We start from the raw sequence: 22,615 nt of genomic DNA, 5'->3' as shown, positions 1-22,615 counted from the left end.
ATAACTTCACGTGCCAGAGCACAGTGTTATCTATATGAAATACATGAACTAGCACCCTCTAGTGGTGAAAAACTGTTAAAATGCATTCTGAAAAGAGGCGGCCTTCAAGGTCTAAGAAATTAGCATTTGAACCTCCTAGGTTAAGCTTTCAACTAAGAATACCAAAGTAAAATTGGTGATAAAAGTAAATTGGAAAATTGTTTAAAATGACATGCTCTATCTGAATCATGAAAGTTTATTTTGGCCTAGACTGTCCCTTAAGCAACTAATCCACTCCCTTGTAATTTCCTGTCTTGATTTCTGCAATAACCTACTAACTGGCCATCCTATCCCCACTTCAATCCATCCTAAATGACTCTGCTAGGCAATTCAAAGTTCTCACCCTGACCTACAAGGCCCTTACCAGTGCCACTCCCCTCTACCTGTTCTCCCTAATCAATAAATATACTCCAGCCTACCCCCTAAGATTCAACCTGCTCCTTGCATCTTCTATGATCACCTCTTCCCATGCTACACTGCAGGACTTCTCTTGTGCGGCACCAACCCACTGGAACGCACTTCCTTGTGCTGTCAGACGTTCCCCCTAATCAGACTTCTTAATCAGAATTCCACTTGCTTAATAAGTGCCCTCATCCAACTTTGTATTTAACAATGTTCTTACTCTTGATTCTCACCTTTTGATTCTCATCCTCCTAGATTGCAAAGTCCCATGGGAATAGGGTCCTTAATTCCTCCTGTATTTGTTTAATTGGTTTCTTGTCTCTTATAAGTATTGCATCATTGTTTTACGTATGTCAGTTGTACCCATGGACAGTGCTGCAGAATATGTTGGCACTTTTATGGATAAAGTATAATAATAAAATATGTTCCTGTTTATTTCGTCATACAGAGAAAAACCACAGCCTGGAGATCAAATACCGACACAAGAAGTCCAGGGAAAGGGAGCGGGAGCCAGAGAGAGAGAAGGAAGAGAGAGAGGAAAGAGCAAAGACAGAGAAGAGGAAGAACAGCAACAGTAGCAAAGTAACAAGCTTGAAGGGACATTAAACACTAAATAAATGCTAGATAGAATGATGCATTCAAATAAAAGATTAGTCTGACCTAGCTACCTACCTACCTAACATGTATATGTATTTTAAAGTTTAATTAGCTGTTTAAATATTGACAAAATAAGTTTTAGTATATATAAAACAATGGGAGCTGCCATGTTGTAACTTAGGTTACCTTTTCTGCTGTGGCCAATTAGGGACAGTTTTATACATAGGTAACTAGAGTGTGCAGCCAATGGCTGTTTTGCATACAATATAACAGTTCTCTGCACTTCCATTTCTAACAGGAACTGGAGAGCTCACAATTTCAGAATGGAATTACAGGAAAAGGGGACAAAATAAATAATGAAAGTATATTTTACAGTTTATTTTTTTTTATATAGGATTTATCATTTTATATTACCATCTCAAAATGTTTAATGTCCATTTAAGGGCTACATACTATACGAAAATTCATACCTGTGTATCTGCTTGTTTTGGCATGGTGTGGTGAATGTAATGGAAGCCATTGTGTATATCTTGTATATTGTTTTTGGGCATTGTGCATAGGTCCTTGTAGTGATATCACACTCTCAGACTACTAATGCTTGCTCTGTTTGTAAGATCAATTAAATGAGCTTGGGTAGCTTATTAAGACACACTATATACAATCCTAAAGTCCGTGCCTTGTAGAGATAATTTCCACATTTGCTTTGACTTATGCAATGAGCAGCTTGAATGTAAGATTCCTGTATTTTATACGTTGGTTATTCTTACGTCAACTTCATGTGTATTAGGGAGTTGTGTGCTTGTGTTTTCCAGATGCCGAACATTTTGATTTAAGATGCAGAGATATGAGAAGTTGGGTAATAGAACATGATGTAGCATTCAGAACTATTAGTATAGAATGTTGACCTATTTGGGAGGTTTTGTTCTGTTGTTTTACAGAATTAGGAGCCAGTTGTGCACTGTGATAGTGTATACTGGCTGCTGTAACGTGTTTTAAGAGTAATTTTTTTTTATTTTTTTTAATGTGCTAACATATTTTCCAATGCAGCAACAGATTAAACGCTCAGCCCGAATGTGTGGGGAGTGTGAATCCTGTAGCAGAACTGAGGACTGTGGCCAGTGTGACTTTTGCAGAGACATGAAAAAGTTTGGGGGTCCCAACAAAATACGACAGAAGTGCCGGCTCCGACAGTGTCAAGTGAGAGCAAGGGTAAGTCTGAGGACTACTTCACTAAAACTAATATCTTGCTTCCTCTCATTGATTGACTTAAAATGTTTCGCTAGCTCCCTATAGTGCTGCTTCTTTAAAAAAATTACCAAGAAAATTAAGCACATGTAATAATAGACATAGCCCAACTGTACATTGGTAAAGTATCACATAGTCTAGGGACATATCTCATTACACAATATTTAACACACCTGGACAATTTTGGGGGCACTTTTTTTTATTGACCTAGTAAAGTATAAATATTACGTTTGATATTTTTGTACAACCAGTGGAAAGAGAATCAGAATATAATATGATGTACAAGTTTTATTTTTTGGTCCAACATTTTAAGTAATACAGTTTAGAATAGTATACATAGAAAAACAGAAAAATCTAAAGTTTGGAAACAACAACATTTGTGCAAGTACCAGTAGTTTGGACTGAGTATTTCTCCATTTAGGTGTAAGATGAGTCAGGAGTAAATTTATTAGATTTATACATGGTGTAACATTTTTCAGGGTTTATCCGTTATATAAGTGTATTGCACCATTGTATATTTTAATGTTTTGGAAATTTTGATGCTATATATGATTTCCAATAAAACATAATATTCTGATATACAGTGATATGTTTGGTTTTTACATAGTGGTATTCTTCTAAACTTAACATTGTGTTGCAAGTGTCTATCCAATTAGGTACTGTAGGAATTCCAGTTGATTTCCAGTTTTTGACAATTGTATGTTTTGCAGCATTGCCTATTACAATAAGGAATTAGGGGGCACATTTTATTGCAAAATAACTTTGGGGTACTGTCTATTTAAATTTGTAAATGTATTTGACAGCACTCTTGCGTGGCCACTTTTTTAAAATAAATGTGTGGATACAATTTTATTCTTATGTGTTGGCATGCCTCAGGGAGTGAAGGTGTTTGTTTTTGGTACTGAGCCCGCCCCTCTTCTCCTTCTTCCCTGGCTTTTCTCGGCATCTATCTTTTCTGTCCCAGCTTCAGTTTAGAAGGTCTGGAAGGGGTAAGAATACATAAATCATAATGAGAGCTGTGTTGCTTGGATTAGGAAGTTTATATTTTACTTTTATTTAACTTTTTTTTGTACAGTTTGAACATCATCTATTTTTTTTTTTTTTTTGGGGGGGGGGCAGTACTGGAAATACAGTATTCATTTCTTTCTAAAGGTAGTAAGAGTCCACGAGACCTTACTCTTGGGAATTAAATCACATGGCCACCAGGAGGAGGCAAAGACACCCTACACCAGAGCTTAAAGGGACACTCAAGTCAAAATTAAACTTTTATGATTCAGATAAAGCATGCAGTTTCTTCTACAAGATACGATGAGTCCACAGATTTCATTCTTACTTGTGGGATATTATCCTCCTGCTAACAGGAAGTGGCAAAGAGCACCACAGCAGAGCTGTATATATAGCTCCTCCCTTCCCTCCACCCCCAGTCATTCTCTTTGCCTGTGTTTAGTACTAGGAAGAGGTAAAGTGAGGTGTTTTAGTTTCTTCAATCAAGAAGTTTTTTTATTTTAAATGGTACCGGTGAGTACTATTTTCCTCAGGGAGGATATGGAAGAAGAATTCTGCCCTGAGGTTGATGATCTTAGCGGATGTAACTAAGATCCATATTGGTTCCCACAGATCTTCTGAAGGTAGTACAAGAGAAATCTTCAGTGTGGAGAACGGTTTCATGATACAAGCAGCATTGAGGTATGTTCAGTCCTTTATTTCTGAGGAGACTTAGTGTATCAGAACTGGCTGACATTTTTTCCCTGCAAGGGAAGGGGTAAGCAGTAGACCTGTTGAAACAGAGGGTATTACTGAAAAACCTGTGTGTATTATTTATTAACATAGTACTGGGCTTTAATGCAGCAAAGGGCTTATTGCAGCATATATCAGAGACACTGGGAGAGGCAGCTTAACGGTTTTGTTTTTATTTGTAGATAACAAACAATTATATGGCTGTTTTATGAGGTTGTGTTTTGGGGACCACATGGCTTATGGCTAAACCGCTTCCCATGCGGTTGTACAGGCTGAGGTGAACGTCGTCCATGATGGGCGGGGCCTATTTTTGTGCGCTCATACGCGCAGTTACTCTGGCTGAGAAGGCAGCAGGCATTAGCTCCGGATGGGCCTAAACTGATGTCCTGTTAACCGGATCGTTGTCGAGTCTTTTTGCAGTACCCTGGGGGCAGGTAGGCACCTCAGCAGAGCTGTGGCGAGGTGCAGGGATCGTTTTTTTGAAATCAAATACATTTTTTGCTATAAAAATCTTTTAGAGGTTAATTTTACCCCTTGCTCTTAGGGTGCAATAATTTTTGGCACTATTGTATATGTGTAGCTAATTTAGATAGCGTTATTTAACGTTTTTAGGCAGTTTGGAAAAAATTGTGTGCTTTTTTAACTCTTAAAGGCGCAGTACACGTTTTTCAAAAAATTGTTTAATTCAATAAATAAAGTGTTTAACGACTATTGTGGTTATTACTAGTCTGTTCAACATCTCTGACATTGAGGAAACTCATTGCTCTATGTGTTTGGAAGCCATTGTGGAACCCCCTCTTACGTTGTGTACCTCTTGTACTGAAAGGGCCTTACATTGTAAAAAGCATATTTTAGGTCAAGAAAGTGTGCCTAAGGATGATTCTCAGTCTGAAGAGAATCAGGATATGCCATCCAATTCTCCCCAAGTGTCACAACCTTTAACACCCACACAAGCGACGCCAAGTACCTCTAGTGCGTCTAATTCTTTTACTCTGCAGGAGATGGCTGCAGTTATGTCAACTACCCTTACAGAGGTATTATCTAAATTACCAGTGTTGCAGGAGGTCAGGTATTAATGTGAATACTGAATCCTCTGATGCTTTATTGGCTATTTCCGATGTACCCTCACAGTGCTCTGAGTTGGGGGTAAGGAATTGCTGTCTGAGGGAGAACTTTCAGACTCAGGAAATGTGTTACCTCAGACAGATTCGGACGTGATTTATTTAAATTTGATTAAATTTAAGCTTGAACACCTCCACCTGTTACTTCGGGAGGTTTTAGTGACTCTGGGTGATTGTGATACTATTGTGATACCACCAGAGAAATTGTGTAAGATGCACAAATATCTAGAGGTGCCTACTTACACTGATGTTTTTCCAGTTCCTAAAAGAATTTTGGAAATTGTAAAAAAGGAATGGGATAGACCAGGTATATCGTTCTCTCCCCCTCCTAATTTTAAGAAAATGTTTCCCATATCAGACACCATTCAGGATTCTTGGCAAACGGTCCCTAAGGTGGAGGGAGCTATTTCTACCCTGGCTAAGCGTACAACTCTACCCATTGAGGACAGTTACGCTTTCAAAGACCCTATGGATAAGAAGTTGGAGGGTCTTCTAAAGAAATTTATTCATCAGGGTTTCCTTTTACAACCTACGGCTTGCATTGTTCCAGTTACTACTGCAGCAGCTTTTTGGTTTGATGCTCTAGAAGAGTCTCTGAAGGTTGAGACTCCATTAGATGACATTTTGGATAGAATTAAGGCTCTCAAGCTAGCTAATTCTTTTATTCTGATGCCGCTTTTCAAATTGCTAAACTAGCGGCGAAAAATGCAGGATTTGCCATTTTAGCGCGTAGAGCATTATGGCTCAAATCTTGGTCTGCTGATGTGTCATCAAAATCGAAGCTTTTAGCTATTCCTTTTAAAGGTAAGACCCTATTCGGGCCTCAATTTTAGGAAATCATTTCTGACATTACTGGAGGTAAAGGCCATGCCCTACCTCAGGATAAGTCTGTTAAGATGAGGGGTAAACAAAATAATTTTCGTTCTTTTCTAAACTTTAAAGGAGGACCCTCTGCTTCCTCTTCCTCCACAAAGCAGGAAGGGAATTTTGCTCAATCCAAGTCAGTCTGGAGACCCAACTAAGCTTGGAATAAAGGTAAACAATCCAAGAAGCCCGCTGCTGCTACAAAGACAGCATGAAGGGGCAGCCCCCGATCCGGGACCGGATCTAGTAGGGGGCAGACTTTCTTTCTTTGCTCAGGCTTGGGCAAGAGATGTTCAGGACCCTTGGGCACTGGAAATCGTGACACACGGGTATCAACTGGAATTAAAGGATTTTCTCCCAAGAGGGAGATTTCATCTTTCACGATTATCTGTAGACCAGATAAAAAGAGAGGCCTCTCTACCATGGGAGTAATTTGTCCCATTCCAAAACTGTAACAGGGGCAGGGGTTTTACTCAAATCTTTTCGTGGTTCCCAATAAAGAGGGAACTTTCAGTCCCATTTTAGATCTCAAGTGTCTAAACAAGTTTCTCAGAGTTCCATCATTCAAGATGGAGACTATACGAACAATCTTACCAATGATCCAGGAGGGTCAATATATGACTACCGTGGACTTGAAGGATGCATACCTTCATATCCCTACTGAGTTAACCTACTGTCTCTTCTGCTTTCAGGTACGTGAATTAAGGCCCTGCATTGAAATCCTGATATTCCCTGCTTTTCTGTCATTTTACACCAAGTCTCTCTTTTTGGTACGTGAATTAAGGCCCTGCATTGAAATCCTGCTATTCCCTGCTTTTCTGTCATTTTACACCAATTCTCTCTTTTTGGTACGTGAATTAAGGCCCTGCATTGAAATCCTGCTATTCCCTGCTTTTCTGTCATTTTATACCAAGTCTCTCTGTGTATATATATATTGAGCACATGAATTTAGGCTGTTAAAATTAAGTCCTGCATTTTTTGTAATGATTTTTCCTGATGTCTCAATTCTAATGTCTAGTTATTTGCCATGCAATGCACAATCCTTATCAATACTTGCTATAACTCTAAAATTTATAGTTTTCTTATGTCACAGTTTTAACCCCCTCCAAATTTTATTGTCTGTTTACTTAACTCATCTCACCCTGACCAGATTCTAACATTCCAATTGGCCTTACCAACTGTCTTTGATTAGCAATTAACTAAATTTAGTGGACTCAGCTGACTGCCCTACCTGTATATATTTCCGACAGTGTACTTTTTAACAATAGCATATGTTCACATTTTCAAAGTGAACATTTTTTAAGTGAGGCACTAATTTTTAAGAATTATACAGGAATTGAACAAGGATTGGGCAAAGGGCAAGACACAAGGCAAGTACTCTTGTAATACTATGTGTTTACTTGGTTCCCACTTTCATAATAATGCTCAATATCTTCATATTCCTTTTTGCCAACTCTTGTCTCTATAACAAACTACATTACTCACTTACTTCTTCTCCCTCTCCACCTGCACTGTTCATTAGCCCATCTCTCTTATACTCGCCTTACTTTTGTACTCATGAACTTTACCTATTCCTAAACACTCTCTCTCCCCCCTGCACTTCAGCCAAACAACAGTCTCATTACTGCAAATCTGCTTCTCATCTCATGTAACTCTCCCTCTTGCTCATACTAGCTACTGGCGACATCTCCCCTAATCCTGGTCACTCACAACCTCCTAGCCTTTCACAACCTTGTGTGCCTTTCAATAGACTTCATAAACTAAACTCTGGTAACCTTAATCGCATTCCTCTTACATCTAAAAACCCCTCCCCCTTCTTTTGTGCACTTTGGAACTCTCGCTCTGTTTGCAACAAGCTCACTTCTATCCATGATCTCTTTATCTCCCACTCTCTTAACCTTCTGGCTCTTACAGAAACCTGGCTCTCTGCTTCAGACACAGCATCCACTGCTGCACTGTCACATGGGGGTCTCCATTTCAGCCACACTCCTAGGTCTGGAAATAGACAAGGAGGTGGTGTCGGTATTTTACTTTCCTCTCGTTGCACCTTCCAACAAATACAGCCCTTCTCTTCACTCACATTTTCTTCATTTGAAGCACACATGATTCGGTTATTCTCTCCCCTCTCTATACGTGTTGCAGTCATATACCGCCCCCCTGGCTCCCCAACTCAATTTTTAGATCACTTTGCTGCCTGGCTTCCTTATTTCCTTTCCTCAGACACCCCTGCCCTCATTCTTGGCGACTTTAACATCCCTCTTGACAATCCCAATGTCTCCTCTGCAATACAACTTCTTCAACTGACTTCCTCTTTCGGCCTGTCACAATTGGCTGACCCTCCCACTCACAAAGATGGTCATTCCCTTGATCTGATTTTCACAAATCGATGCACTCTTTCAAATTTAACAAACTCCCCTTTTCCTCTCTCTGACCATCATCTCCTAACTTGCAACATCACTTCCCTACCTACAACTCCCCCTCCCTCTACCCCTCACACCAAACTTCACAGAAGCACTAAGTCACTAGATCTGCATCAGCTCGCTAGCTCTCTCAAACCTCTCCTCTCATCCATCACCTCCTTTTCCTGCCCTGACCAATCTATCTGCCAGTATAATTCCACCCTTACATCGGTCATTGACACTCTGGCCCCTCCAACCTTAGCTCAGAAACCACACTCTCATCCTCAGCCCTGGCATACTCCTCTGACACGATACCTACGCAGATGCTCCCGTACTGCTGAGCGACATTGGAGGAAATCTCGGAGTTCAGCTGACTTTCTTCACTACAAGTTCATCCTGAACTCCTACTATTCTGCCCTTAATCTTTATAAGCAATAATATTTTTCTAATCTCATCTCTACTCTTTCCTCTAACCCTAAACGTCTGTTCTCCACGTTCAACACTCTTCTCCGCCCACCCCCACCTCCTAACACAACCTCTCTCTCAGCTCAAGATTTTGCAAGCCACTTCAACAACAAAATTGACTCCATCAGAAGTGAAATCAGCTCTCAACATACTTCCAATCTCCCACCCACCCAAAACCCAAATATCCAAAAATGCAGCTCTTTTGCCCCTGTTAATGAGGATGAAGTTTCTGCCCTTATACTGTCCTCCCACCTCACTACCTGTCCCCTCGACCCCATCCCCTCATAGCTACTCCCTTCCCTCTCTTCTACCCTCACCCCCATACTCACACACGTTTTCAACCTCTCCCTCAGCACTGGTATATTTCCCTCATCTCTAAAACATGCACTGGTCACACCTATCCTCAAAAAATCTTCCCTTGATCCAACCTCCCCTTCCAATTACCGCCTTATTTCCCTACTCCCTCTTGCCTCAAAGCTCCTCGAAAAGCTAGTTTATGCACGTCTATCCTATTTCCTTACACTAAACTCTCTTCTTGACCCACTGCAATCTGGATTTCGTTCCCATCACTCTACAGAGACAGCAATTTTCAAGGTTACCAATGACCTACTTACAGCAAAATCCAAAGGCCACTTCTCTCTGCTTATCCTCCTTGACCTGTCTGCAGCCTTTGACACTGTTGACCACCCTCTTCTGCTCCAAACCCTCCAATCCTTCGGCATCTGTGACACAGCTCTCTCGTGGTTCTCTTCCTATCTGACTAACCGTACATTTAGTGTATCCTTCTCCGGAGCATCCTCTGCCCCGTTACCACTTTCTGTTGGGGTACCTCAAGGCTCTGTCCTTGGTCCCCTTCTCTTTTCAATCTACACGTCGTCACTAGGTTCCTTAATAAAGTCCCATGGGTTTCAATACCATTTGTATGCCGATGACACCCAAATCTACCTCTCTGCACCAGACCTACCTCCTTCCTTACTAACCCGTGTCACTAACTGTCTTTCTCACATCTCATCTTGGATGTCCTCTCACTACCTTAAACAAAATCTCTCCAAAACTGAACTCCTTATTTTTCCCCCTTCTTCCAATGTCTCCACCCCCAAAATTTCTATAACTGTTGATAATTCCATCATTACCCCTACCCCGCACGCCCGATGTCTTGGGGTCACACTTGATCTTGACTCAGATCTTTCCTTCACTCCTCACATTCAGTCCTTGGCTAAAGCCTGCCACTTCCACCTTAAAAACATTGCTAAAATTAGACATTTCCTTACACAAGAAACAACCAAGATTTTAATCCACTCTCTCATCCTTTCCCGCCTCGACTACTGCAATTCCGTCCTCTCTGGTCTACCTAGCTGCCGCATAGCTCCTTTACAATCCATTATGAATGCCTCTGCCAGGCTCATCTTCCTTACTCGTCCTTCATCTGTTGCACCTCTCTGCCAATCCCTTCACTGGCTTCCTCTTGCCTCTAGGATTAAACACAAAATCCTCACCCTGACATATAAAGCTCTCAACTGCACTGCTCCCCCCTACATCTCAGAACTTGTCTCTAGATACTATCCCTCCCGTCCCCTTCAATCAGCTCAGGATCTCCTCCTCTCCTCCTCTCTTGTTACTTCCTCACATTCATGTTTACAGGACTTCTCCAGACTGGCCCCCATCTTGTGGAATTCCCTGCCTTGCTCCTTAAGACTCTCCCCTAGTTTTAACAGCTTCAAGCACTCCCTAAAAACTCTACTATTCAGGGATGCATACAACCAACACCTTTCCTAACGCCATTGCTTTCCCCTTGAACCCCTTAGATTGTAAGCCTATGGGCCCAGCTGTTTACAGATCACTTCATAAGATACGACTACAACAGTGAAACTCTCGGCAGGGCCCTCTACCCACTTGACCCCTACAAAAGCTATCCTGTACACCGACTATGTTTACAGCGCTGCAGAATCTGTTGGTGCTCTACAAATACCTGATAATAATATCCCTATTCACAAGGATCATCATCAGTTCCAAAGGTTTGCCTTCCTGGACAAACATTATCAGTTCGTGGCTCTTCCCTTTGGGTTGGCCACAGCACCCAGAATCTTCACAAAGGTTCTAGGTTCTCTTCTAGCGGTACTCTCATCCGGGGGGCATAGCAGTGGCGCCTTATCTGGACGATATTCTGATTCAGGTGTCAACTTATCATTTGACAAAATCTCACACGGACATAGTATTGTCTTTCCTGAGAACTCACGGTTGGAAGGTGAACATAGAAAAGAGTTTGCTAGTTCCACGGACAAGGATTCCCTTCTTGGGGACTCGGTAGACATGAAAATATTTCTGACGGAGGTCAGAAGATCAAAGATTCTAAATACTTGCCGAGCACTTCAGTCCATTCGTCGGCCATCAGTGGCTCATTGTATGGAGGTCATTGGATTAAAGGGATACTAACCCCTCATTTTTTCTTTCATGATTCAGATAGAGCATGCAATTTTAAGCAACTTTCTAATTTACTCCTATTATAAATTTTTCTTTGTTCTCATGTTATCTTGATTTGAAAAAGCAGTAATAAAAGGTTAGGAGCCGACCCATTTTTTAGTTCAGCACCTTGGTAGAGCTGCTGATTAGTTTGCTACATTTAGCCACATATCAGCAAGTGCTACCCATGTAATGAACAAAAAATGGTCTGGCTCTAAAGCTTACAGTACTGCTTTTTCAAATTAACATAGCATGAGAACAAAGAAAAATTGATAATAGGAGTAAATTAGAAAGGTGCTTAAAATCTCATGCTCTATCTGAATCATGAAATAAAAAAATTGGGTTTAGTATCTCTTTAATGGTAGCGGCAATGGACATCATTCCGTTTGCCCGCTTTCATCTCAGGCCACTGCAGCTGTTCATGCTCGGACAGTGGAATGGGAACTATGCAAATTTATCTCCTCAGATAAATCTGGATCAAGAGACCAGAGACTCTCTTCTTTGGTGGTTGTTGTCGGATCATCTGTCCCAGGGGACATGTTTCCGCAGACCCTCGTGGGTGAGAGTGACAACGGACGCCAGTCTTCTGGGCTGGGGTGCAGTCTGGAATTCCCTGAAGGCTCAGGGTGTTTGGACTCAGGTGGAGTCTCTACTTCCAATCAATATTCTGGAACTGAGAGCAATATTCAATGCTCTTCAGGCATGGCCTCAGTTGGCTTCAGCCAAATTCATCAGATTCCAGTCAGACAACATCACAACTGTGGCATATATCAATCATCAGGGGGGAACAAGGAGTTCCTTGGCGATGATAGAAGTATCCAAGATAATCCGATGGGCGGAGGCCCACTCTTGTTATCTGTCGGCAATCTACATCCCAGGAGTAGTAAACTGGGAAGCGGATTTTCTAAGTCGTCAGACTTTTTATCCGGGGGAGTGGGAACTCCATCCGGAGGTGTTTGCTTCATTGATTCGCCAATGGGGCAGACCGGAACTGGATCTGATGGCATCTCGTCAGAATGCCAAGCTTCCACGTTACGGCTCCAGGTTGAGGGATCCCCAGGCCGAACTGATAGATGCCTTGGTCGTTCAGCCTAGCTTATGTGTTTCCACCATTTCCTCTCCTTCCACGCGTGATTGCTCGAATCAAACAGGAGAGAGCTTCAGTAATCCTGATAGCGCCTGCGTGGCCACGCAGGACTTGGTATGCGGATTTAGTGGACATGTCCTCTCTGCCACCGTGGAAACTTCCTTTGAGACAGGACCTTCTCATTCAAGGTCCTTTCCAACTTCCAAATCTAATTTCTCTGCAGCTGACTGCTTGGAGATTGAACGCTTGATTTTATCTAAGCGAGGATTCTCTGATTCGGTCATCGATACTTTGATACAGTCTCGAAAGCCTGTCACTAGAAAAATCTATCATAAGATATGGCGTAAATATCTTTATTGGTGTGAATCCAAGGGTTACTCATGGAGTAAAGTTAGGATTCCCAGGATTCTGTCCTTTCTCCAAGAAGGTTTGGAGAAAGGGTTATCAGCAAGTTCTTTAAAGGGACAAATTTCTGTTTAGTCAATTTTGCTTCACAAACGTTTGGCAGATGTTCAGTCTTTTTGTCAGGCTCTATCTAGAATTAAGCCTGTATTAAGACCAATTACTCCTCCCTGGAGTTTGAATTTAGTTCTTCGAGTTCTTCAAGGATTTCCGTTTGAACCCATGCATTCCATAGATATTAAATTATCTTGGAAAGTTCTGTTTTTAGTTGCTATTTCTTCTGCTCAAAAAGTTTCTGAGCTTTCAGCATTACAATGTGACTTGCCTTATCTTATATTTCATTCTGATAAGGTGGTTTTACGTACCAAACCTGGATTTCTTCCTAAGGTTGTGTCAAATAAGAATATTAATCAGGAAATTGTTGTTCCTTCTTTGTGTCTTAATCCTTCTAAGAAGGAGCGTCTGTTACATAACCTGGACGTGGTCCGTGCCTTGAAGTTTTACTTACAGGCGACTAACGATTTCCGTCAATCCTCTTCATTATTCATTGTTTATTCTGGAAAGCGTAGCGGTCAAAAAGCTACGGCTACCTCTCTTTCTTTTTGGCTGAGGAGTATCATCCGTCTGGCATATGAGACTGCTGGACAGCAGCCTCCTGAAAGAATTACGGCTCATTCTACTAGGGCTGTGGCTTCCACATGGGCATTTAAAAACGATGCTTCTGTTGAACAGATTTGTAAGGCTGCGACTTGGTCGTCCCTTCATACGTTTTCCAAATTTTCCAAATTTGATACTTTTGCTTCTTCTGAGGCTGTTTTTGGGAGAAAAGTTATTCAAGCAGTGGTGCCTTCCGTTTAGGTCTCTGTCTTGTCCCTCCCTTTCATCCGTGTCCTGTAGCTTTGGTATTGTATCCCACAAGTAAGGATGAAATCCGTGGACTCGTCGTATCTTGTAGAAGAAAAGGAAATTTATGCTTACCTGATAAATTGATTTCTTCTACGATACGACGAGTCCACTGCCCTCCCTGTCATTTTAAGACAGATTATATTTTATTTTTACAACTTCAGTCACCTCTGCACCTTTTAGCTTTTCCTTTCTCTTCCTAAACCTTTGGTTAAATGACTGGGGGTGGAGGGAAGGGAGGAGCTATATATACAGCTCTGCTGTGGTGCTCTTTGCCACTTCCTTTTAGCAGGAGGATAATATCCCACAAGTAAGGATGAAATCCGTGGACTCGTCGTATCGTAGAAGAAATCAATTTATCAGGTAAGCATAAATTTCCTTTTTAAGACACTTTCCGATTTATTTCCATTATCAATTTTTTTATATTACCACTTTCTGGGGAACAAGATCCTACTGAGCATGCGCACAAGCTCACAGGGTATATGTATACTAGTCTGTGATTGGCTGATGGCTGTCACATGATACAGGGGTCCAGAAAATGGGAGAAAAAATAAATTTGTCAGAAAATCTACTGCTTATTTGAAATTCAGAGTAGTTGTGATTGCATAGTCTTTTTACTATGCACTTCTTAATTATGCAATTCTACTGCATTGAGTGGTCCTTTAAGTATCCCTCCTACTTCCCCTTCCCTCTTGGAAAGGGCAAGGATAGTGGTGCTCTTCATTTTAAACAGTTTATTTGTTTTTCCTCAATAAATAGTTCCTTAACGAGATGGTTAGGAGAGTAAGGCGGGGGCTTCACACTTTATGAAGTCTTGCCCATAAGCAGCTCTAGGGTGTCACTAGGATGTTCTGTTGCCTCCCCCTGGTTTGACCAGATATATGTACTACTCCTTGTAAGTTCTACACTGTCAGTTTCAGGAAAGGACTTTCCAGCAACGATCTATCGGATCTCTGTCTTACATGTACAGAGGAAATCCGGTAAGTACACCCAGTTTATGGACTGACAGAGGTACTTCGTAAATACTAGTCTAAGTCAGCTATTCTGAAGGTGATCTCATGACAGTTTGTCCACAGTGTGCAGAAACGGGGGCTATCCTTTTTTCCTTGTATTGGAAATTCATGGGATATATATCTAAATATATCCCATGAATTTCCAATACAAGGAAAAAAGGATAGCCCTTGTTTCTGCACACTGTGCACAAACTGTCAGCTGCGCACAAACTGCCATGAGATCACCTTCAGAATAGCTGACTTAGACTAGTGGGCCATGTACCATAATATATATGGGACTTCTGTGAACCCGAACACAAATAATATTTGTGTTAGGGTTCATAGAGGTCCCATATATATTATGGCACATGGCCCTTTAACCTGCTAACTACGGTACCTAAGCACTCCGGGTATGTTTTCTTTCCAAAGGCAGGGAGAGTCCACGACTTAATTCATTACTGTTGGGAATATCAGCACCTGGCCACCAGGAGGAGGCAAAGACACCCCAGCCAAAGGCTATAAATATCTCTCCCACTTCCCCCATATCCCCAGTCATTCTTTGCCTTTCGTTTCTATAGGAGGATGGCAGAGAAGGTGCTAAGAAGAAAATAGATAGAGATAATCCTTTAATGGGTATTTTCCCTTCAAGACAGGACTGGGGTTAATTGAGTAGCCATGTAATCCTCTCAGTGAGAGTTGTGGTGAAAGTTGGCTACTGGAGGTCGTAGGGAACATTCTCTGTCCTCCTCCAGTACTTAGGTGCTAACACCCCTTCAGGAATCCAGTGTTAGGTTTACACTGTCTTTCTTGTGTTACAGGTCCCTGTTAGGATGAGGATTCACTACTGCTAGACCTGGCACTGGTGAGAAGACTACAAGCATGTTGACTTCTAACCGTGAGTCCCTTGTCCCCATGGCTTGTTGTCTAAACGTGGCATGTCTTAGGGTATGGGACTTTTCTTATTTTATTGCTGGATAGCCTCCAGTGGGGGTGGGCAATGAGGGGATACAACATTGTGGGCACTCGTTAACTGAACTTCTAGTGGAAGTTTCTGTGCTTATGCGCTCTCTCTCTCAGTGGCTCAGTTTCTTTCAAGAGTCCATGAGCTAGTGACGTATGGGATATACAATCCTACCAGGAGGGGCAAAGTTTCCCAAACCTCAAAATGCCTATAAATACACCCCTCACCACACCCACAATTCAGTTTTACAAACTTTGCCTTCTATGGAGGTGGTGAAGTAAGTTTGTGCTAAGATTTCTACGTTGACATGCGCTTCTCAGCATTTTAAATCCCGATTCCTCTCAGAGTACAGTGAATGTCAGAGGGATGTGAAGGGAGTATCACCTATTGAATGCAATGGTTTTCCTCACGGGAGATCTATTTCATAGGTTCTCTGTTATCGGTCGTAGAGATTCATCTCCTACCTCCCTTTTCAGATCGACGATATACTCTCATATACCATTACCTCTACTGATAACTGTTTCAGTACTGGTTTGGCTACCTGCTATATGTGGATGGGTGTCTTTCGGTAAGTATGTTTTTTATTACTTAAGACACCCCAGCTATGGTTTGGTACTTTATGCATTTATATAAAGTTCTAAATATATATATTGTACTTATATTTGCCATGAGTCCGGTTCATGTATTTCCTTGTGCAGACTGTCAGTTTCATATTTAGGGAAAATAAACAAATTAAGAAATATTTTTTCTTACCTGGGGTTTAGTCTTTTTTTCAGATTGACTACATTTCTTGCAAATTGCGGGCAGTACTAGGCCCGCGGGTGCGCCAAATGCTAGACTTTATTGCGTCATTCTTGTCACTAGATTTTTTTGGTGTGAAAGTACGTCCGTTGACGCCGAGTCCTTACACAGGGTTGCGTCATTAGTGACGCGCGTGTGTCATTTCCGGATGTTGTTGGCGCCAAAAATTTTTCAGTTACGTTGTGCGTCATACTTGGCGCCAAATTATTCATTAATTTATTACCCCATTGCTATTTGCCTCTTGCCTTTTTTCTATGTCAGAGGGCTATGCTATTTGCATTTTTTTCCCCATTCCTGAAACTGTCATATAAGGAAATTGATAATTTTGCTTTATATGTTGTTTTTTCTTTTACATTTTGCAAGATGTCTCAATCTGATCCTGTCTCAGAAGTATCTGTTGGAACGTTTCCGCCTGACATCGGTTCTACCAAAGCTAAGTGCATTTGTTGTAAGATTGTGGAAATTATATCTCCGAATGTCATTTGTAATAGTTGTCATGATAAACTTTTACATGCAGAGAATGTATCCATCAGTTAAACTACATTGCCAGTTGCAGTTCCTTCACCTTCTAATGTACATGATATACCTATGAATTTACTGATTCTATTCAGAAGGCTTTGTCTGCATTTCCGCCTTCTAATAAACGTAAAAGGTCTTTTAAAACTTCTCATAAAGTTGATGAATTTCAAATGACTGACAACATAATGATTTATCCTCCTCTGATGAGGATCTATCTGATTCAGAAGATCCTTCCTCAGATATTGACACTGACAAATTTACTTATTTATTTAAAATAGAGTATATTCGTTCTTTGTTAAAAGAAGTGTTAATTACTTTGGATATTGAGGAAGCCAGTCCTCTTGACGTTGAGACTAGTAAATGTTTAAATGGTGTTTTTAAACCTCCTGTGGTTACTCCAGAGGTTTTTCCTATTCCTGATGCTATTCCTGATATGATTTCTAAGGAATGGAATCAGCCAGGTACTCCTTTTATTCCTTCTTCAAGGTTTAAAAAATTGTATCCTTTACCAGAAATTTCTATAGAGTTTTGTGAAAAGATCCCCAAAGTTGATGGGGCTATTTCTCCAACATAGGTGTGTCCGGTCCACGGCGTCATCCTTACTTGTGGGATATTCTCTTCCCCAACAGGAAATGGCAAAGAGCCCAGCAAAGCTGGTCACATGATCCCTCCTAGGCTCCGCCTACCCCAGTCATTCTCTTTGCCGTTGTACAGGCAACATCTCCACGGAGATGGCTTAGAGTTTTTTAGTGTTTAACTGTAGTTTTTATTATTCAATCAAGAGTTTGTTATTTTAAAATAGTGCTGGTATGTACTATTTACTCAGAAACAGAAAAGAGATGAAGATTTCTGTTTGTATGAGGAAAATGATTTTAGCACCGTAACTAAAATCCATGGCTGTTCCACACAGGACTGTTGAGAGCAATTAACTTCAGTTGGGGGAACAGTGTGCAGTCTCTTGCTGCTTGAGGTATGACACATTCTAACAAGACGATGTAATGCTGGAAGCTGTCATTTTTCCCTATGGGATCCGGTAAGCCATGTTTATTACGATGGTAAATAAGGGCTTCATAAGGGCTTATTTAGATTGTAGACTTTTCTGGGCTAAATCGATTCATTTTTAAAAAACATATTTAGCCTTGAGGAATCATTTTATCTGGGTATATTGATATTATAATATCGGCAGGCACTGTATTAGACACCTTATTTCTCTGGGGCTTTCCCAAAGCATAAGCAGAGCCTCATTTTCGCGCCGGTGTGGCGCACTTGTTTTTGAGAGGCATGGCATGCAGTCGCATGTGAGAGGAGCTCTGATACTTAGAAAAGGCTTTCTGAAGGCGTCATTTGGTATCGTATTCCCCTTTGGGTTTGGTTGGGTCTCAGCAAAGCAGATACCAGGGACTGTAAAGGGGTTAAAGTGTTAAAACGGCTCCGGTTCCGTTATTTTAAGGGTTAAAGCTTCCAAATTTGGTGTGCAATACTTTTAAGGCTTTAAGACACTGTGGTGAAAATTTGGTGAATTTTGTACAATTCCTTCATGTTTTTTCGCAATTGCAGTAATAAAGTGTGTTCAGTTTAAAATTTAAAGTGACAGTAACGGTTTTATTTTAAAACGTTTTTTGTACTTTATTATCAAGTTTATGCCTGTTTAACATGTCTGAACTACCAGATAGACTGTGTTCTGAATGTGGGGAAGCCAGAATTCCTGTTCATTTAAATAAATGTGATTTATGTGATAATGACAATGATGCCCAAGATGATTCCTCAAGTGAGGGGAGTAAGCATGGTACTGCATCATTCCCTCCTTCGTCTACACGAGTCTTGCCCACTCAGGAGGCCCCTAGTACATCTAGCGCGCCAATACTCCTTACTATGCAACAATTAACGGCTGTAATGGATAATTCTGTCAAAAACATTTTAGCCAAAATGAACCCTTGTCAGCGTAAGCGTGGCTGCTCTGTTTTAGTTACTGAAGAGCATGACGACGCTGATATTAATATCTCTGAAGGGCCCCTAACACAATCTGAGGGGGCCAGGGAGGTTTTGTCTGAGGGAGAAATTACTGATTCAGGGAACATTTCTCAACAGGCTGAACCTGATGTAATTGCATTTAAATTTAAGTTGGAACATCTCCGCATTCTGCTTAAGGAGGTATTATCCACTCTGGATGATTGTGAAAAGTTGGTCATCCCAGAGAAACTATGTAAAATGGACAAGTTCCTAGAGGTGCCGGAGCTCCCAGAAGCTTTTCCTATACCCAAGCGGGTGGCGGACATTGTTAATAAAGAATGGGAAAGGCCCGGTATTCCTTTCGTCCCTCCCCCCATATTTAAAAAATTGTTTCCTATGGTCGACCCCAGAAAGGACTTATGGCAGACAGTCCCCAAGGTCGAGGGAGCGGTTTCTACTTTAAACAAACGCACCACTATACCCATAGAGGATAGTTGTGCTTTCAAAGATCCTATGGATAAAAAATTAGAAGGTTTGCTTAAAAAGATGTTTGTTCAGCAGGGTTACCTTCTACAACCAATCTCATGCATTGTCCCTGTCACTACAGCCGCATGTTTCTGGTTTGATGAGCTGATAAAGGCGCTCGATAGTGATTCTCCTCCTTATGAGGAGATTATGGACAGAATCAATGCTCTCAAATTGGCTAATTCTTTCACCCTAGACGCCACTTTGCAATTGGCTAGGTTAGCGGCTAAGAATTCTGGGTTTGCTATTGTGGCGCGCAGAGCGCTTTGGTTGAAATCTTGGTCGGCTGATGCGTCTTCCAAGAACAAGCTACTAAACATTCCTTTCAAGGGGAAAACGCTGTTTGGCCCTGACTTGAAAGAGATTATCTCGGATATCACTGGGGGTAAGGGCCACGCCCTTCCTCAGGATCGGCCTTTCAAGGCGAAAAATAGACCTAATTTTCGTCCCTTTCGTAAAAACGGACCAGCCCAAAGTGCTACGTCCTCTAAGCAAGAGGGTAATACTTCTCAAGCCAAGCCAGCTTGGAGACCAATGCAAGGCTGGAACAAGGGAAAGCAGGCCAAGAAGCCTGCCACTGCTACCAAGACAGCATGAAATATTGGCCCCCGATCCGGGACCGGATCTGGTGGGGGGCAGACTCTCTCTCTTCGCTCAGGCTTGGGCAAGAGATGTTCTGGATCCTTGGGCGCTAGAAATAGTCTCCCAGGGTTATCTCCTGGAATTCAAGGGACTTCCCCCAAGGGGGAGGTTCCACAGGTCTCAGTTGTCTTCAGACCACATAAAAAGACAGGCGTTCTTACATTGTGTAGAAGACCTGTTAAAAATGGGAGTGATTCATCCTGTTCCAATAAGAGAACAAGGGATGGGGTTCTACTCCAATCTGTTCATAGTTCCCAAAAAAGAGGGAACGTTCAGACCAATCTTAGATCTCAAGATCTTAAACAAGTTTCTCAAGGTTCCATCTTTCAAGATGGAAACCATTCGAACTATTCTTCCTTCCATCCAGGAGGGTCAATTCATGACCACGGTGGATTTAAAGGATGCGTATCTACATATTCCTATCCACAAGGAACATCATCGGTTCCTAAGGTTTGCATTCCTGGACAAACATTACCAGTTCGTGGCGCTTCCTTTCGGATTAGCCACTGCTCCAAGGATTTTCACAAAGGTACTAGGGTCCCTTCTAGCGGTGCTAAGACCAAGGGGCATTGCAGTAGTACCTTACTTGGACGACATTCTGATTCAAGCGTCGTCCCTTCCTCAAGCAAAGGCTCACACGGACATTGTCCTGGCCTTTCTCAGATCTCACGGCTGGAAAGTGAACGTGGAAAAGAGTTCTCTATCCCCGTCAACAAGGGTTCCCTTCTTGGGAACAATTATAGACTCCTTATAAATGAGGATCTTTCTAACAGAGGCCAGAAAAACAAAACTTCTAGACTCTTGTCGGATACTTCATTCCGTTCCTCTTCCTTCCATAGCTCAGTGCATGGAAGTGATCGGGTTGATGGTAGCGGCGATGGACATAGTTCCTTTTGCGCGCATTCATCTAAGACCATTACAACTGTGCATGCTCAGTCAGTGGAATGGGGACTATACAGACTTGTCTCCGAAGATACAAGTAAATCAGAGGACCAGAGACTCACTCCGTTGGTGGCTGTCCCTGGACAATCTGTCTCAAGGGATGACGTTCCGCAGACCAGAGTGGGTCATTGTCACGACCGACGCCAGTCTGATGGGCTGGGGCGCGGTCTGGGGATCCCTGAAAGCTCAGGGTCTTTGGTCTCGGGAAGAATCTCTTCTACCGATAAATATTCTGGAACTGAGAGCGATATTCAATGCTCTCAAGGCCTGGCCTCGGCTAGCGAGGACCAAGTTCATACGGTTTCAATCAGACAACATGACAACTGTTGCGTACATCAACCATCAAGGGGGAACAAGGAGTTCCCTAGCGATGGAAGAAGTGACCAAAATCATTCTATGGGCGGAGTCTCACTCCTGCCACCTGTCTGCTATCCACATCCCAGGAGTGGAAAATTGGGAAGCGGATTTTCTGAGTCGTCAGACATTGCATCCGGGGGAGTGGGAACTCCATCCGGAAATCTTTGCCCAAGTCACTCACCTGTGGGGCATTCCAGACATGGATCTGATGGCCTCTCGTCAGAACTTCAAAGTTCCTTGCTACGGGGCCAGATCCAGGGATCCCAAGGCGGCTCTAGTGGATGCACTAGTAGCACCTTGGACCTTCAAACTAGCTTATGTGTTCCCGCCATTTCCTCTCATCCCCAGGCTGGTAGCCAGGATCAATCAGGAGAGGGCGTCGGTGATCTTGATAGCTCCTGCGTGGCCACGCAGGACTTGGTATGCAGATCTGGTGAATATGTCATCGGCTCCACCTTGGAAGCTACCTTTGAGACGAGACCTTCTTGTTCAGGGTCCGTTCGAACATCCGAATCTGGTTTCACTCCAGCTGACTGCTTGGAGATTGAACGCTTGATTTTATCGAAGCGAGGATTCTCAGATTCTGTTATCGATACTCTTGTTCAGGCCAGAAAGCCTGTAACTAGAAAGATTTACCACAAAATTTGGAAAAAATATATCTGTTGGTGTGAATCTAAAGGATTCCCTTGGGACAAGGTTAAGATTCCTAGGATTCTATCCTTCCTTCAAGAAGGATTGGAAAAAGGATTATCTGCAAGTTCCCTGAAGGGACAGATTTCTGCCTTGTCGGTATTACTTCACAAAAAGCTGGCAGCTGTGCCAGATGTTCAAGCCTTTGTTCAGGCTCTGGTTAGAATCAAGCCTGTTTACAAACCTTTGACTCCTCCTTGGAGTCTCAATTTAGTTCTTTCAGTTCTTCAGGGGGTTCCGTTTGAACCCTTACATTCCGTTGATATTAAGTTATTATCTTGGAAAGTTTTGTTTTTAGTTGCGATTTCTTCTGCTAGAAGAGTCTCAGAATTATCTGCTCTGCAGTGTTCTCCTCCTTATCTGGTGTTCCATGCAGATAAGGTGGTTTTACGTACTAAACCTGGTTTTCTTCCAAAAGTTGTTTCTAACAAAAACATTAACCAGGAGATTATCGTACCTTCTCTGTGTCCGAAACCAGTTTCAAAGAAGGAACGTTTGTTGCACAATTTGGATGT

The 22,615-nt window shown here is 42.0% G+C and overlaps 1 protein-coding gene across 1 annotated transcript in view; it reads left to right on the top strand.

Moving 5' to 3' along the window:
* LOC128642663 (CXXC-type zinc finger protein 1) overlaps nucleotides 1–22,615 on the top strand; it is a 231,298-nt gene that overhangs the window by 82,614 nt on the left and 126,069 nt on the right. Inside the window, exons 4-5 of the mRNA XM_053695446.1 lie at nucleotides 890–1,023; nucleotides 2,086–2,247. Of these exons, the coding sequence (XP_053551421.1) occupies nucleotides 890–1,023; nucleotides 2,086–2,247 (296 nt within the window). The remainder of the gene's footprint in view (nucleotides 1–889; nucleotides 1,024–2,085; nucleotides 2,248–22,615) is intronic.

Source organism: Bombina bombina, chromosome 12, assembly GCF_027579735.1.
Source record: "Bombina bombina isolate aBomBom1 chromosome 12, aBomBom1.pri, whole genome shotgun sequence".
Lineage (NCBI taxonomy): Eukaryota > Metazoa > Chordata > Amphibia > Anura > Bombinatoridae > Bombina > Bombina bombina.
The sequence above is the reverse complement of the archived record's forward strand: the minus strand, read 5'-3'. Positions and strand labels throughout refer to the sequence as shown.